The sequence below is a fragment of the Erpetoichthys calabaricus genome, chromosome 8 (assembly GCF_900747795.2).
Source record: "Erpetoichthys calabaricus chromosome 8, fErpCal1.3, whole genome shotgun sequence".
NCBI lineage: Eukaryota > Metazoa > Chordata > Cladistia > Polypteriformes > Polypteridae > Erpetoichthys > Erpetoichthys calabaricus.
The window spans coordinates 137,414,229-137,431,906 of record NC_041401.2 but is presented as its reverse complement, the minus strand read 5'-3'; the positions used below and the strand labels follow the sequence as shown (position 1 = coordinate 137,431,906).

The 17,678-nt window shown below is 38.1% G+C and overlaps 1 protein-coding gene across 1 annotated transcript in view; it reads left to right on the top strand.

Annotated features, from left to right (window-relative positions):
• kcnh3 (potassium voltage-gated channel, subfamily H (eag-related), member 3) overlaps positions 1-17,678 on the top strand; it is a 577,011-nt gene that overhangs the window by 508,522 nt on the left and 50,811 nt on the right. The window contains exon 10 of the mRNA XM_028807521.2: positions 6,090-6,339. Within this exon, the coding sequence (XP_028663354.1) occupies positions 6,090-6,339 (250 nt within the window). The remainder of the gene's footprint in view (positions 1-6,089; positions 6,340-17,678) is intronic.

Here is a 17,678-nt window from a genome sequence, read left to right as displayed (position 1 = left end):
TATTTGTTAAAAAAATGTAAGTTTGTTATATCATTTTGTATACAGTATATGGCAAAGTTGTACATTTCAGATTTCTATTTTATACAGACTAAGAAAGTATGGTGAACACTTAGCCAGTGAAACTTTAACAGTTAAGAAGGCAACCACATTTATTATTTTTTATTTTTTTGCCAGTTATACTTAATGGTATAGCTGCATATTGACTTTTTGAAATGTAAATTCTGGATATAAATACGCTTGCTTCATGAACAAGAAGGACATATAAGCATAGACAATACATAGAATAAACTGTGATTGATTGCTTATAGTTGAGCATTTTGTGTTGATACTGTCTCGTACTTCTGTGAATGGTATTTACAGATATATTTCTCTAAAATCATTATTCTATTAAATTAATGACATAAAAAAAGAAAAAGTAACAGAAGATCATCAGTTCCTGATAGTATCCTTTAACAATCACATGTAAAGTGTGCTTCCTATTATGCGTCCTCTTGGATGAGGATTTCCTTTATTGTGCTTTTTGAAGAACTTAATTGTGCTTTAATGACACCATGAGAGCCTGTCCTGCTGGCATAAACATTCAGTAGTGATGCCAGCCAAGAAGCCAATTCTGATTTCAAATAGGGTGAATTTATGAGGCAAACCTGTGCTTCTGAGGTCAAAGTGAAAGTTTAGTGATTTAGATTCAACATTTGCTTGTATTAGCTGTGGTTTTGATAATTACTGTATGTCTCCACTTGAACTGTACATATACTGTGGCAGGCAGGTCTTCAAACTCTGGCACCGTGTGAGCAACTCACTTCACCAAATGGGGAAATAAAAATTGAAATGTATCCACTTTTATCTCAAATACTGTTAGTCCTCTTGGATAGAGACGCCAGTCAAGTAAGTAAATTTAATGTAAATGTAAAAGAGGGTATACTACTACAGAACCAGTTTCAAATCTATTTAAATCATTCTCTTTGTTGTGACAAGATCTCTTTCTGAATTTGTGTTTTAAAACAAGCAGTGATAGATAAGTGATCATAAATACAGTATTGCTTCACATGATAAGTTTATAATATATGGCTAGATAGTTTATTGGGTACATGTGAAATATTAGTGCAATAGCAGCCAATACTAATAACCAGCAAGCAGACTTTAAAAAAATCAATAAAGTACACTCTTAGAATACACTTTTATACCGTGGCTTCATAGCATAAGCAATATCAGTAAAGAAAAGTGGACAACTGAGAATTTACCTTGATGTTGCTAGCTTTCAATCTGAAGTTATTTTAAGGTAATTATGAGATACAAGTTAAACAGCAAAAGTCCTCAAAAGCCCCAGATTCACATCTTTTTACAAGCATATAAATACTTGTTAGTTTATCTGCATTCTGGGGCAACTGGGCGACAGACAAGTCAGCAAAAAGACAACTAGGCGACAGGTCACCTTTTGTATTCTAAATAACATTTTCATATGATTACAACCAATACAATTTATATAAAGGATTAGCAATTTTGGTTGCAGAAGATAATGTAAGATAGTTTGTTCCATCTGCAGAATAAAGTTTGTTCGTCAATTATATAAATTTATTTTCAACATTTTAAATCACGTTGTCATTTAAATATAATTAAAAAATCTCTTGAACCTCACTATTACCTAACTGGTAAAGGATGTTGCCGAGTTGTATTTCGCCAGTTGTTTCTTCGCCAAATTGTCTTTCGCCGAGTTGTCTTTTCACCGAGTTGACTGTCGCCCAGTTGCCACCGAACCGTTTATCAGAGTGTAAACGTAAACATTCTAATTCTAATAGATTGTTACACTTCTTTTTAACATTTGCTTTACAATTGATTATTTTCCCAGAGTTCTAATATATTTTGCATCCCAGAATTCAACACTCCGTTTAAACACATTGTTATCCCCATCAGTTTGTCTAGCTGATGGATCAAAAAAGGACGGCTCTAAAGACCCTCCTTCTTAAACTGGTCTCAGCCTTGGCCCACTAAAACGTCTCCTGCTACCTCTTCAAACACTTGTCTCCATTCACAGTTTAGCCTCCGCAGCTGCTCACTTCCCCCTCACTACATGTTGCCATGTGCCTGTATCAGCGTTTTTAAAAATCTTTTGCTAAACTCTTGTTTAAATACACACAATCATAAGTAATGCTAGTTTTCCCTTATGAGAAGTGTAATATAGTTATAGACCCTGTCACACAGTTTAATCACTTAAAAGGTCATTTTTATCTAAATTACCCTTGAATAAAAAAACACAAGTTAAATAGTACAACATTCAGCTAATCAATTTCTTTATCAATGGCTGTACTTTGGAGGATTATTTAAAGTGGAGGGCTCAACCTTACATTAAAAGTAACTCCCTATGTGTGAAGTCAGTACTGCATTGGCTTTTCATCAGTCAATGCTGTGACAGTTCGATGTCTTATTTGCACTCTCTGACTGCGTTCTCAGTAACTGACAACAGTGCATATTTTATTTTTCTTTGAATTTCAGAATCTGCCTTATTACAGTCATGTTTGTTTCAGAACCTGACTCGACTTAGACTCACCATACTTGCTACTTCATTAAATTAAATCAGGTATGCTGCTGAGGTACCTTGAGGTGAGGTTTAGGAACCCAGCACAGATTATTTTAAACAAGATATCAATAGGTTATCAATATCAGGTTGTGGTTACTTTACATTTTATCAAAGGTGTTTAGTATTTATTCTTAGGTTAAACAGTGTGTGCACAAGCAAGTAAACACATATTGCCAAGAAAACTAATGTTGAAGAAATAGTTCTTTTTTTTTAAATGGCCTAAGACATTATCTTAATACTGTTGTTTTTCTTTTATTTAGTTAATTTCTTCTTGCATGGTACGTAATTAACGTGAAATGCAAATAACATCGTTGTTAATAATGGAGTAGTTAACTTACCACTATTGGCACCTCTAGCTATTGAGAGAGTGGGATTCACACTGGTCATTGAAATGTTTGTAAAATAAATATCGAGATTAGAAAAAGTTACATTTCTTTAACTGCAAAAGCTGACTTCTTAATACAATCAATTTTATAAACTTGCAGTTCTCAAAAACCTAAGGTTGAATACGCAGGTTGAAACAGAGAAGGTAAGAGGCTAATATTAAAAAATGAGCGTCCTTCACTGACTCACTTTTTCTCCTGCCCCAGCTCCAATTGAAATAAATAAGCAGAAAATAATAATATTCTGTGATGATGTGGGTTCAGCTCCATGCTCCCATCTTCTGTTCGGGAGCCCTTGAACCCAACACCGTTGATAGTTATAATCGAGATGAGCTAGACAGTGAGGCAATAACATTAGAGCAAGAGGTTGGTGCAAATGTGCAAAGTGCTTTTAATTTAAAATCCAACAACAAAACGAATGAGTGTTCAAATAAAGTGCAGTGTCCAAAATCTTCATTAAATAAATGAATAATCCATAAAAGAAAGGTGAAAGGTGGAGGTTTCAAATAGAACAAATGCAAAAACAAACAATCCTTTAAAACCGAGGTTAAAACACAATACAGGAAGCAGTGTTCTAAAAAAAAACCAATGTCAAGCCCTGTGCTTCTTCTAAACTAGCGTCTCACCTGCTTCTCCCGTTAGGGCCCTGCAGCAGGCAAGACACTCTCTCTGCAGCTGACCTTCTTTTGCCTACTTCTGCTGTCAGGCTTGCTTTACTGATCCTTGGCTCCGGTCAGCTCCTCCAGACAGCGACTTGGGATTCTCCAACAACCAAGGCTCCCATGCTGGGGACACCACGTCTCAAGTCCCGACTCCTGCTACCTTAAGCGGAGAGTCACCCGCCTCCGGTCACTCCCATCCTTCATAAAAACAAACTCTGTGGGAGTGACCACAACTACTACGCCCTGGGTGTCGGCCTAACACCCAGGCTGCCTGAACAGCTGCATGCAAGCCCTCGCTTGCTCGTTCTCCTGCACCGGCTCGCTCACTTGCTCATTTCCTGCTTCCACCTGCAACCTCCATTTACTTTTCTTTTTTTCTTGTTCATCGTTCATCCCCTTAACTGTCTCAGGCTTCTCTATATAAAGTACGTGGCAGCTGTGGCAATCAACAGTTCCCGGGAACAATTATGCTGCGGACCGTCCCTCACCTGTGCACTTAGGTGAGAAACGCCCGCAGCACGAATCCACGGAAACCGCTCCAGCCAAACTACCATGCCCCTCGCAACGCCACGAGTGCGGTGATTATTTAAAACAAACTGGCCTTTGCTGGAAGAGCTGTGGACCCACAACACCACATTCCACCCCCCATAAGACTCCAGTTGCATGGGAAGGCTACACACCACTGCCAATCCAGTGCAACTGGAGCCCAGGTCTACAGCTCGACCACTCTACACTGCACTAAAACCAATAAAAGCACTAAAACAAATCCCACCATAAAACCAACCCAATCCCCTTCATAAAACCAGGACATTAAAAGAATGAGAACTCTTTAAAAGACAAATAAAAACCACAAATAAATAAAAGCTCTGTCCATAAAAATGTCCTCCTCCGGCTTGGGAAAGTGGGTTCTTTACAAGTCTGGCACCAATCCCACTTGCTGTTCTATCTCCTCTTCTGTCCTCACTGCTAGCTCATCCCACAGCTGCCACCAAATGTGATGATGCGGGTTCAGCTCCATGCTCCCATCTTCAGTTCGGGAGCCCTTGAACCCAACACCGTCGGTAATGTCACCGATGAGCTAGACAGTGAGGCAATAACATTAGAGCAAGAGGATGATGTAAAAAGTGCAAAGTGCTTTTATTTACAATAATTCAAAACAATGAGTCCAAATAAATAAGTGCAGTGCATTCAAAGTTCAATAAATAAATAATCCAATATAAAACGAATGTTATTGTGGAGGTTAAAAATCATAGAAAAAGCAGAATCCTTTAAAACGAGGTTAAAACACAATACAGGAAGCAGTCTTCTAAAAAAAACCAATGTCAAGCCCCGTGCTTCTTCTAAACTAGCGTGTGCGTGCGTGCGTGCGTGCGTGCGTGCGTGCGTGCGTGCATGCGTTTCCTTCTCTTTTCTTGTTCCCCCTCTTAACCGTCTCGGGCTTCTCTATATATAATGGATGGGGCAGCTCTGGCAATCAACAGTTCCCGGTAACAATTACGCTGCAGACCGTCCCTCACCTGTACACTTAGGTACAACGCCTGCAGCACGAATCCACCCGGAAACTGCTCCAGCCACACTACCACGCCCCTCGCAATGCAGCGAGTGCGGTGATTATTTAAAACAAACTGGCCTTTGCTGGGAGAGCTGTGGACCCACAACACCACATATTCCCTCGTGATATAAAACAATAAGTCACTTTGGAGTAAATCATCTGTCAAATTAAATAAAAATATATAAATTCCCCAATGGTGTTCCATAACTGGCTGCCCTCCTAAATCCATTTGTTGCTAAATCGTTGTCTTTCTCATTAGAGACCATCAGCCTGGTGATTCTAACCATTTTAATACCCTAAAATACATCCATTTCTGCCTGCTTTGCTGAGGTACATTCCACAAAACTGTGACAAAGACTGTGTGGTTTAAATGTTTTCTACTAGAATTCATTGCCTTTCCTTTCTTAGAGGCCAAGTGAAAAAAGGCTCTTAATAAGCCCCTTAACTCTATTGTGTTAATCAATCCCACATTTTTGGCACCATTCAGGAAATGCAACACCAGACTTATGAGGACAAAAAATGCTACAAACTAAATAATTGATTTTTTTCGAAACACAATGCATGCACCTCCAGAGAAAACAAATGCAAAATAAAAAATAGCTTCCACGTCCATTTTTTCTTATGCCTTGTTAAACAGAATTTTTTTTCTTCATAGAAATGTGGGCAATCATTCTGCTTCTCAATACCCCATTCCGGTTGTTACCACTTCACTTGCACTCAAGTGTAAATGATATGAAAAGAATGTTTGCTGCAAACATTTGTGGGTATTTGGGATTTGATTGGAGGGATCCTTTTTAGTGGAAATGTTTGATGTCTAGAGGTATACTAGTATACAAAATAAGAACTCATTGAATTTAATGTGACCAAATTGAAATGAACAGGACAATGATGAAATTTGCCCTTTTTTCTTTAATCAGCTGTTGAAGGACTTTCCGGATGAGCTTCGTGCCGACATTGCTATGCACCTCAACAAAGAGCTGCTGCAGCTACCCCTGTTTGAATCTGCGAGTCGAGGCTGCCTCCGCTCCTTGTCCCTTAGTATCAAGACTTCATTCTGTGCTCCTGGAGAATACCTCATCCGGCAAGGAGATGCTCTTCAAGCAATCTACTTTGTCTGCTCAGGCTCTATGGAGGTGCTCAAAGACAACACTGTGCTAGCTATACTGGGTAAGAGCACACGTACTGTAACATCTTACAGAGATCTGTGATGGGGTAGAATCTGTGTGGAGTTTTCATGTACTAAGCAAATTTCACTGGGTTTCCTCCTCACAATCCAGAGTAATGTGGTCTGATGTAAATTTTCCTTGCTGTGGATTTATATGCCAAGTAGTAATGCAATTCTGTTTTAATAGATAATTGTCTTGTACGGGTTAGAGGCAGCTGTAGCTCTGGCTCTTTCAGCCACACCCAGAAACCAAACTGAACACTATTAGAAGACGACTAGATAGTTTTTAGGAATTTAATGAAACATTTTTTCAATTATTAGTCATTTTTTATTTTACATAGCACATCCACCTTATTAAAAGGATAAGTGTCTGTCTGTGTGTCTGTCCTGTTTCTATGTCTCCATCATTCCAAAAGATGGTGAATCACAAACATTTTTAGTAATAAAATGCATTGTAGTTGGCATTTCAACAGATGGTGCTTCACAAACATTAAAACTTCTTTTACAAATGCCACACCAAATGGCATAAAACATACAGTATATAACATTGCCTGGTGCGCTGCAAACGTTAATTATGAGTTCTACATTGATTACTTAGATGTCAACTTGTCTTACATGAGTAGCACAGCTAGTATTTCATAATTCGTTATCACAAACTGCTTTTTTCAAAACAGTTTAAGTTATGCATGTGGTAGGTGTAGCAAAATGTTAGAAAGAGATGCAAGGTGGCTTCCTATGACTCGACTCAGCTGTTTTAGAGTTTTGTTTGGCCCTTTTCCTTCTCTCATCTCTTTTCTGATATTTTAAGATCTTCATGTAATTATTAGTTTAAATTTTCTTTTTATTACAGCTCTCCCTTTCTTTATTCTGTTCATATCACATGCCCTTTTATACTGTGAGAGGCTAGTGAAGTGTCCTCGCAGCTCCAGATCCCAACCTGTTCACTGGTATTGTGAGCTTTGCATGTTTTTCTCCAGTTTCTACCACATCCCAAAGATATACATAGACTAGCAATCCTAAACATGCTTAGTGAAACAGCATATGCGTCTGTTCATGAATTATGGACTGGATTGGTTCATGCCTTGTGCACATCAGAATTATTTCTGACCATGGCAGTTGAACAGATTGGCCTTTATATTATACATGTCAACGGCAAATGAATGTACTAGTCAGTAGAATTTTAATAAGCATCTGAATTAAATTAATTTAGGCATAGATTAACACAAAGACAATGCTGTTGGCACATTCAGTACATTGTCAGTTTTTAATCTAGTAAATAATTACTGTTAAAAAGGGAAGTTGGCACAAATTAGAACACAAAAAATTAAAAGGACAGTCAGCAACTGCTTTCTTGATCCAAGGGATTTAGCATCAAAACTTTTGTTTAAAACATAAAGAAATCTATTACTGCATTATATTATTTTATGCTAATAAAAGTGGAGCCTTTAAATTCTACATAGGATTATTTTTCAGTTAAGCTTCTTTATGTAGACTTTGACGATTAAGAAAAAGTTTGAATTACTGTTTAGAATGGCACTAAGGCAAATTTATAAGGAACTCATTCTTAAATCTGCTCTGATATTATTCAATCTGCTCTGATATTATTAGTTATTTCACTAACTCCAGTTCTCAGATACACTTTGATTTTCAGAAATATTTCAAAGAAGGCTCTTGTCAACAATCAAAAAATAGATATTTTAACATACTTCCCCAGTATCATTTCTCACTGGAAATTATGACACAAAGCTTTTGATCATGAAACGTAGCTCACTTATTCCAGACAATGTTGCATAAAGGTGAGCTAAGGCCACACACTCTTGTTGCAGCAAATATGCTAAATTTCTTTCACCTTTTAAACCCCTACACAAAAGAATTTTCTTTCTCCCCCTTTCACTACAAATCTTCATGTAGCATTGATTATACTTTCTTAACTAAATCTCTTGCACTCTTATGCATTAATTTTCATGTCATCATTTCATCATCATGTCATCAGATCACAGACAAGCACATCTTCAACTTCATTTACCTCTTTTAGCCTTGAAGGCCCCACAATGGTGTTCTCACTCTTACAAAACAGCACATTAAAGACCAGCTAATCACTACATTGGATGATTTCATAGTGTGGAATGTTAACTCAGTTTTGTCTGAAGGTCTGTTAAAGGGAGTATTCATGATTTTTCTATTTTTCTTGCTTCTAACCTGCCCTTCATTATGGGAAAGAAAATTACCAATCTCAATGTACAGCTGATAATTTGGAATCCATAAGGTCCACCATGTCAGATCCTACACATGAAAGTCACATTTCTCAGACCAGGGCAAAACTCAATGGGCTTCTTTTACGTAAGGCTGAATTTCAGATACATTGTACTAGGGTGGGATATTATACTCAGTGAGCCCAGACAAGAAATGCTTTAGCTCAAATGTAATTCTTTCTCCGCTATTTCAGGTATTAAATCAAAAGACAGACCTATTAATTATTCTTGAAATTAATAATCATTTAGTGGACTTTTCTAATTAATTTTCTTGGGTGATCCTCCCTCATCCTCAGATGCACTTTAATTATTTGTTGGCTTTATCTACTGTATATTTACTCAGGTTGATCTTTTGCTTCTGGAATCTCCTATTACTGTCAATGAACTTTCACTCTCAAATCTTTTTCTAAAGGAAAGTTCCCAGGACAGGAAGGAGTTCAAGCACAGGTATTAATAGCCTTTTGGCCTCAACTGACTCCCCCTTTACTTTAGATGCTTTCCTCCATGATAACTTCTTCACAGCTTTACCTATCTATATTTGCCACTGTTATCTCTCTTGTATTAAAACATGGTAAGAACTCAAACCAAGTGTTTTAATTTCTTGCTCCAGGTCAGCTCAAGTCAGGTTGGGGACCATGCAATGTTACAGTACATTGCCTCACCCATCATATGATGAAGCAGCTCAGAATCCCGGTTGGCAACCCCCAGACAGACATGCACTCCAGTCACACCCTACGGAAATGACCATCTATCTGCTGCAGCCAGGTGTTAAATGGGCGTTCCTTTCGCCTGGTCCAGCCACGCAGGTCCTCAACAACAAGGATCTAGCAAGCCAGATCACCCTCTGGGAATTGCGCCACATGGGCACAGTGCTGTAACTGATACTCGTTCACAATGCAGGTAATGTGCTCTTTTGGGACTCCGTGAGCAACCGCTTGTTTGACACAGAGTCAAACCAGCGGTACCCAAGGATTCTCCAAAGAGACATAGGACTGAAGGAGTCCTGTCTTCATCTCAGGTCACTGAATAGAACCCCCTTACTTACTCCTGTCATTGATACAGTAAATTCAGATGTGAAGTTACTGATAAAACTGCTAGCTCTTTGCTGGCAAATGGTCATTGCTAAAGTGGTACATCTTGATCAGGACAGTTTTAATCCCTTTTGCCATACTGTGTACAAATTACACAATCTCTTGTGTATTACTAACAATGCCTATTTTGAAGACCCCATTGCTGCACTTATTTCATTCAGTGCAGACGCTTTTGACAGGTTCAGTTGGCTATGATTATGGAAAGTCTTAGAAACAGAGGGATTCTGACCATATTTTTTTTGAGATTATTCAAACTCGGTAATCTTCTGCCAGTGCCTTCTTGGTCACCAATTATAAAATGGTTCGTCCATTTCAGTGCCCAGCAGGTTTGACTAGTGTTGCCATGTCCATAGTTTACCAAAAAAATTGGGCTATTTTTGATTGGTGTCTGTGAGAAAAAAAAAAAGGGCTTTCGTGGGTTGTGTTTTACTGGGCAATGTAGCATTTTGCTAGATATTTTTCAAACCATCTCCCTGTTCATACTTGTAAAATTTTTTAGACTGTTGTAAAATCCCCTAGGGGGACTCCTCTCCCACCCATTTTGTAATGGTATATATTTATTCTATCACTCTGACATACCTCTGAGGAGAACCAGGCTCGGATAGTATATACCTAACCCTCTCTCACTCTGGCAGTGCCCCCCGCTTTCCAGTGTGTAATTTTTTCCAAATTGGGCAATTTTTTGGACAAATTCATTATTTTAAGCTGGCCTTAAGACTATAATTTTTTAAGAACCTAGCAACCCTGGGGGCTGCCAATTATCTCCCTTCCTTTTTGTTCACTTTCTCAAGCCATTAGTTATAGCTCTGTGCACTTCCAGGTTGTTTACACCCGTTGTTTTGCATAATACTTACAGTATTACAGGATTTATCATATGCTGGCAATGTGTTGTTATACCTGGGGAATGTATCCTCTTACTTTCCCTTTGTACTCAATCTAGTAAGAAGCTTTATCAGATTGTAAAGTAAACTGGGACAAATCATAATGCATGTGATTCCCTTCGCCATCATTTATTAATTTCAACTGTTCCTACACTTAAGTTTATAGGCATCATAATATCTTCTTCCATTAAAAAAATGATTTTTTTCCTTCTAATTTCTGCTCTATGATTAATTTTAGGTAATATATTTACACCTGGATCAACATGTCATTATCATTCAAGTCCCAATTGGCTATTGTTAAGATGAACATCTTTCCTCATTTAAAAATTCTAAGTTCAATGCTTCCACTCCCACCTCCCCCTAAGTCCTGGTGAGACATCAAGTCTGACATTTCTGCCTTTCTGTGGTATGTGTGCCTACCTCTTCTGACTTTATCCAGAGCAGACTGCCCAGTTGTACTACCAAATTTTGAATGGTTTCATTGGTCATTTGTTCTGTGCTCAGTTTGGCATTGGCTCAGCCCACCGTCATCTCTGCCCCACAGATATCAAATCTAGGTGAGTGTAACACATCTATACTCTTTATGTGACTTTCTTTTTGAAACTTTTAAAACCAAGGCAACTAATATATTCAGCTCCATTGTTCTATATGCCATTCATCTATTTGGGAATGTTGAAAAACGTATTTGGTTGGTTCCATGGTGACACACCAGCACGCCAATGGTTATTAATAAAATGCATAATACTAGAGAGGTCAAGCAGTTTTATTTTCATGCTAGGTATCTCTGGGAAGCTCCCCACTGCAGTATCTTGTATGATGAATTGGGGCACCTTATGTCTCAGTCTCTTCGCTCAAAATTTTTCATTCCGCCTTCCTTCTCCTTCACTTATCTCACATCTGTCCAACGGATGTGTGGAATTTGTCTTTCTGCTCTTTTACTAATGCATCTTTTATGCAATTTCGGTCTTCAACCAGTTCCGTTAAGCCAGACTCTTCTACTTATGTCCTTCCACATGATAATGGAGAAATGGTCATCGGGCCTTTATTTATCTGAATCCATGTTCTCGTGTACTATTTTGAAAAAATGTTAAGCTTTCCTGAAAAAATCCAAATCTCCAGCCCATATGATTCACAGGTCTTATTTTATTCCTAGACTGTGTTTATCACTAGGCCTAGATTCTCGCCCACTTTATAAACTTAATTACCAAAGTGTTAAGTGACCAATCATCCACACTTCTGGACATGTCATCTGCGGCTACTCTCTGGTCATTTACTGTATCTCCTATTATGCTACCAATATTTTCTGACTATAACTCTTCCTTGCTCTTCTCAATTCTTACTGCTTTTAGATTTATAAACCTTTTCGTTTTCTATTTTTCATCAACAAGTTATTCTTTATGTTCAATTGCTGCCAAAATCTTGTTGGTCTCTAGGTGGAAGATTTTCACCAGTACAATTTTTAATGCTTGGAGGTCTTCCTCTGTTTACCTTTATTACACTAATGCTATCAGTATCATGAAAAATGATGGTTATGACAAAACAATTTCAAATTGTGAGCATAGTGCTTTATTGGCCAAAGACTACAATTGCTGCAGGATGTTTCCTTTTTAATATATGGGACTTTTTTGTCCTTGAGTCTTTTTTTTTCTCTTCTGGATGAAGGTTGCTTCAGAAAGGGGGCATAGGAATATCTTATATTGGTTTTTTTTCCTTCTCTTATGGGAGGGTTGAGGTTGGGTGACAGCTGGCAGATTACAGTTATATTTTATGGTTTATCTCTTTCTTGATGTTATTTTACCTTTCTTATATCTTGCACTCTGTATTCACTTCAAGACCGGTAAAAAAATTGGTTACAAAAAACTTGTGGGAGCAAAAGGCACATGCGTGAAGGTCCACTGGGGAGCTATCAGCTGTCAAATGGAGACGAGAAATGCTGCCTCACACTTAAGGCTAACAGGGTGTGTTTAATAATTATAATATACTATCCATGCTACCTGTCAAAGGTAGATAATAGAATAACTTTTAAAATATGTATTATCTTTTGCCCTACGTGTATCTTTAGTGCCTTTCCTCAGTGTTCTTTCGTGTGTGTCTGACCCACTCTTTACTGGTGCTCCCTCTTTCGAGTGTGTTCCAAAAAACCTGCTCTCAGTCTCTGTCATTATTTTGGAGGTGCCTATCTTGCCTCCTGTCCACTTTTATACCTCCTTTCTTTGAAGGCAGCTCTCTCACTGTGCCCCCCTCCTGTCATTTCCCCTCATGTGCCTAACACTCCCACTACCTCTTTCAATCACATCAGTAAAGCCAAGCTGACCAATCACACAAAAGCCAAGCTGACCAATCAGATTGCTCACTGGGACTGGACACACATACAGACTGTAGTGTCTCATATAGTAGATAGTTCTGTTTGACAAAGTCAAATGACAAGGTAGTTCTTATGTTTATTATTTTATACTTGACTTTGGAATTATTTTAATGTTATGTTGTTTTCACTAAGGATTGAGATATTCCATGCGACACACGTAGTTCAATCATGTAATTGTAAATTTGTTCTGGTTAGAACAAAAAATGTCCATTTGCCATTGGATTGGTTTGGTCTCTAGGTAACAGTGATTAGCTTTAAAATAAATCTTTGATAAATGTCTTTAATCATAGTAAATCTGGATCAAGCTGGATACCTCTACCACTGTACTGCCTCGCCCTGCCTACATCACCTTTTTAAACCCTCAAACCATAGGCGCAGGACTTTCTAAGATGAAACTCCATTCACATTCCATTGGGTTTGGGCAGTCTAGATATTTGGCCATTTTCTGTAATGATGAATTTGCTGATGACCAATGGATCCATACATGAAGAGACACCAAGGGTAATGGTGCAATCCAAAAAAGCATTCTTGAATGGCACCAGCATAGCAGAATGGGTCACTTTGTGGGGTGCCATCTTTCTGATGCTTATTAGGCCAATTGTGACCACATGACAGTACACTGAGAATTGTACAAATACTTACTGCAGGCCTGCCTCATACTATTTTCTAACAGAACAATGCCCATCCACTTACATTAGCCATTCTATATCAGTATCTATACCTACAGAGTATGTAATGACAAAAATGTACTTCTCTACTACAAAGCTTGCATGGGACATTCTTTGCAACCAGTTAGATTATAGCACCCTGGATGAGTAGCTGCACAGTGCTTAGCTGATGTGCAGTAGCTACTTGTATTGCCAGCCATAGAGATTTTATCTGATGCCAATTGCAATTGGCTCTGTAAACAATCTTTTCCACTGGCCTAATAGTCACTTCTTAGTCACGTGTCTCCTGTTCTATACACTGCCCTTCATACACATATGTTACACAAAAATGACAGAATTTGTTCAAATTTCTACATTTCTTGTGGGATAAGAAGCAACTGAAATAAATACTTTTCAATGTGAAAATATTTTATTTATGGCTTTGTGCAAGAGGAACTTGAATTATTATACTGCTTAAAAACACTATAAAGAAGAAAGTCCTTAAATTGTTATATCTCATTAGCATTATTTGCTGGTCTTGTTTCAGTCACTACGTAGTGTATGTCTAGGACTCATAAAGAATTAAGTATACAGCAGTCACAACAGCAATGTGCTCCCTGGTAAATGTAATATTTCTATTTCTATTCATTTATTTATTTGACTTAAGGTTTCATTACAGTGAACAAATTACAGAACAGTAAGACATACAGCAGTACATCTTATTTGGAGGGAATATCTCCTTCTCTACCCATCCAAAAGACTGAAAAAGATTCAATATGAAGTAATCATTCAGAAGCAGTAACTTTGCTTTATGGTGGGTGGCTTATAGGGCTATGCCATATCATATCATCCACGATAACACCAATATAAAGTTTTACATGATAAAAAAAAAGTATCATTTTGCGATAGCAACAATATAGCAACACAATGCATTTACATTTACCCTAGCACACACAACAATAACACAATCCCAAACATGTCTGAGAGCGATAGCAGCGCGTCAGCCTCCAATGACAATTTAGTACCTAAAAAAGGGAGCTACTTCAATAATATGGAAGTGTTTTGGCCACAAGAGATCAGACATCCAACAAAGCATAATACTAGTTGCACTGCATATGATAGGAAGAGCAAACAGTGGATGGAAATGACTGAGGTGGTTACATATCATTTGGATAAGGGTATAATGCCAATCCAAACAGTGGAAAAGGAAGGCTTTAAGCAAATGATTAAAGATCTCGACCCAAGATATAACATCCCAGGTAGACAATATTTTTCAAAGACATCCTTGCCAGTGATGTATGAAGCAAGAAGGATAAGAATCCTGTTTGCTGAAAAGACAATCGTCTTTATGGAGGGGAACACTGGGGTAGTGTGGTTTTCTCATAGATGCTGTTCAGAGACCAGGAATACATAATGATCAGAATATTACTGCTTCATAAATAACCGATAATTAAATCTCCTTTGTATTTAAACTGCCCCCAAAATGCATGCACATACATTCACACACACACAAACTCACGCACTGTCAGATGCACACACTATTGATTAAGCGTGGGATCTCCTGTGTTAGCATGAGAGAGGACTAATAAATACCCAGGTATGAGATCACAAGAGAATTCAGTCTCCGGAAAAAGTCAGCTTTAGTCTGTAAATTTCACACACACAAAAATGTCTTACCTTAAGCGAAAACTTGATAAGAAATACAGTATAAAAGGTGTTACTTGTCAGAATACTTTTTAAAAGTAGCATACAATGGATACATGAGCCAATTTTTATTAACTTCAGTTTATAGTTAAAATGGTCAACCCCGGCACAAAATATCAGTTATTTGTGAAACAGTGATAGAAAACGTGTGAAGTGAACTTTCCTCAGATCAGCTGTTTAGGTGGAAAATACCGATGCACTCCGAGAGGCTGTTCTGCACTGGAGGGAATATAGTAAGTAACTTGTCAAAGATCAGATCTTAAGCCAACATCAGTGAATATGCTGGTGTTCCTGACAAAGAATCTAATGCTCTGACTGTGCTGTGTCTGCCAGCAGGATGGCTTGTTAACTCTTAAAGTGTTTACTTGTACAGTTCCAGCACTGACTTTCTAACTTTCCCCATTTCGTGGTATATCCATTTTATGTTTACACAAGAAAATAGAGGCAATGTAACAGTTCCAGCACTGATATTCTACCTCATTTGATGATAATCCATAAAAAAGATGCATGGAAACTGTTGTTTAAGTGTTGACAGCATTTTTGTTTTATTTTTATAAGCAGCAAGTGCTAACATTTTGACTCAAGGTTTGTTTGGATTGCTGATGTTTGTTTACATTTGTAGTTAAAATTTGAGGTCGGTTGTATTCTGCTCTGTACTTCTAAAATGTATATTTTTTATTTCTTACTATATTGAGAAATTGTTCTGTGTACTGTACTGTATGTATTGTATTGACCCCCTTCTTTTGACACCCACTGCACACCCAACCTACCTGGAAAGGGGTCTCTCTTTGAACTGCCTTTCCCAAGGTTTCTTCCATTTTTCCCTACTAGGTTTTTTTGGGAGTTTTTCCTTGTCTTCTTAGAGAGTCAAGGCTGGGGGGCTGTCAAGACGCAGGGCCTATTAAAGCCCATTGCGGCACTTCCTGTGTGATTTTGGGCTATACAAAAATAAACTGTATTGTATTGTATTGTATTAGGTGACAATATTGTGTAGGTTCCTGAAGAGTTACAAGGTTATTGTTACTGTAAAACTAAATTATTAAGCAGTTATGTTTTTATATGTTATGTTTTATACTTTTACTTAAGCTTTCAAGGGAAAGCACTGCCTAGGCTACTTTTGTGCTTACATTTGACTTGTGCTGTGTCACTACTATTGCACTACAATGCTGCTGTGTTGGCACTTTCTGCCACTATATTCACTCTTCAAGTTAGGTAGTCTGTCATCAAAGACAGTAGCTCATTGGAAAAAAAGGATGGAAAATGCCCTTCATTTTGTTTACACTGATAATTGCTGCTGCCTGCTAACTACATCACCAATAAAACATTTTTCAGTATTTTTTATATCATCGTAAATTTAATTATTGCAAATTTCCTTGAAATATTCTGCTATCATTTTGAGGATATTTCACCCACCCCTAGTGGCTTATGACCCTTTCTGTTAAGCAAGATAAGAGGTGTACTAGCAGTGTGAATTAAGTTATTAAAACAGATTGTTCATTAAACAACAGTTACCCATTGTGTGTTACTCCAAACTGAGCTATTAGACTATTAGAGGTTACTTTGGTCTCTGTGATAAATAAGAAAGATTTTGTTCTAAAAGTCTAAGATGAAGACATTGGTAAAATATGTGACCCAGAGAAACTCATGGCTGACACCATCTCTCACTACTAGGGGCTAGTCTGGGGTTCACCTTGGATAGACTTAATTAAACTCCTCCACCCAGTGATCTGGTGCTTTCACGGAGGCTTCAAACCTCTTCTAGAAGCAGTTTATAACCATTGCATCGAGTGCCCCTGCTGGTATCACAACACACCTGGCCATCCACATTGGATGACCTCCACTAGCGCCCCTGCACTTTGGAGGGCTGAATTATGTATCATCTAGACAGACTGCAACTTTATTCCTTGGTTTTACTGATGTTAATTTGCACACAATTACTTCTATACCAAGAAACAAAGTTCTCGACATAACTCCTATACTTTGTCTACAGTAATCTCCCTTGTCAAATCACCCCATAAATGTACGAAGAGTCATCAAAGACTTTTTGCAAGTGACATGACCTGCTGTTTTATTTATCGTTGGAGGTGTACAGAGTGAAGAGAAAAGGTGACAGGACTGTTCCTTGTGGTGCTCCAGTGTTGCTTACACAGTCCTTGAGTCTCACAAACTGCAAGCTGCCTGACTGATAGTCCATTATCCTGAACACCATAGGCTCATCCACCTGCATATCTCTGAGTTTACTGCTTAACAGAGATGGCAGGGTGATACTGAATGTACTGGAGAAATCGAGAAACATAATCCTCAAAGTGCCGCCAGATGTGTCCAGTGACAGTAAACCTTGTAGAGCAGATAGATAATTGCATCCTCCACTCCCATCTTTGTTTGATAGGCAAACTATAGT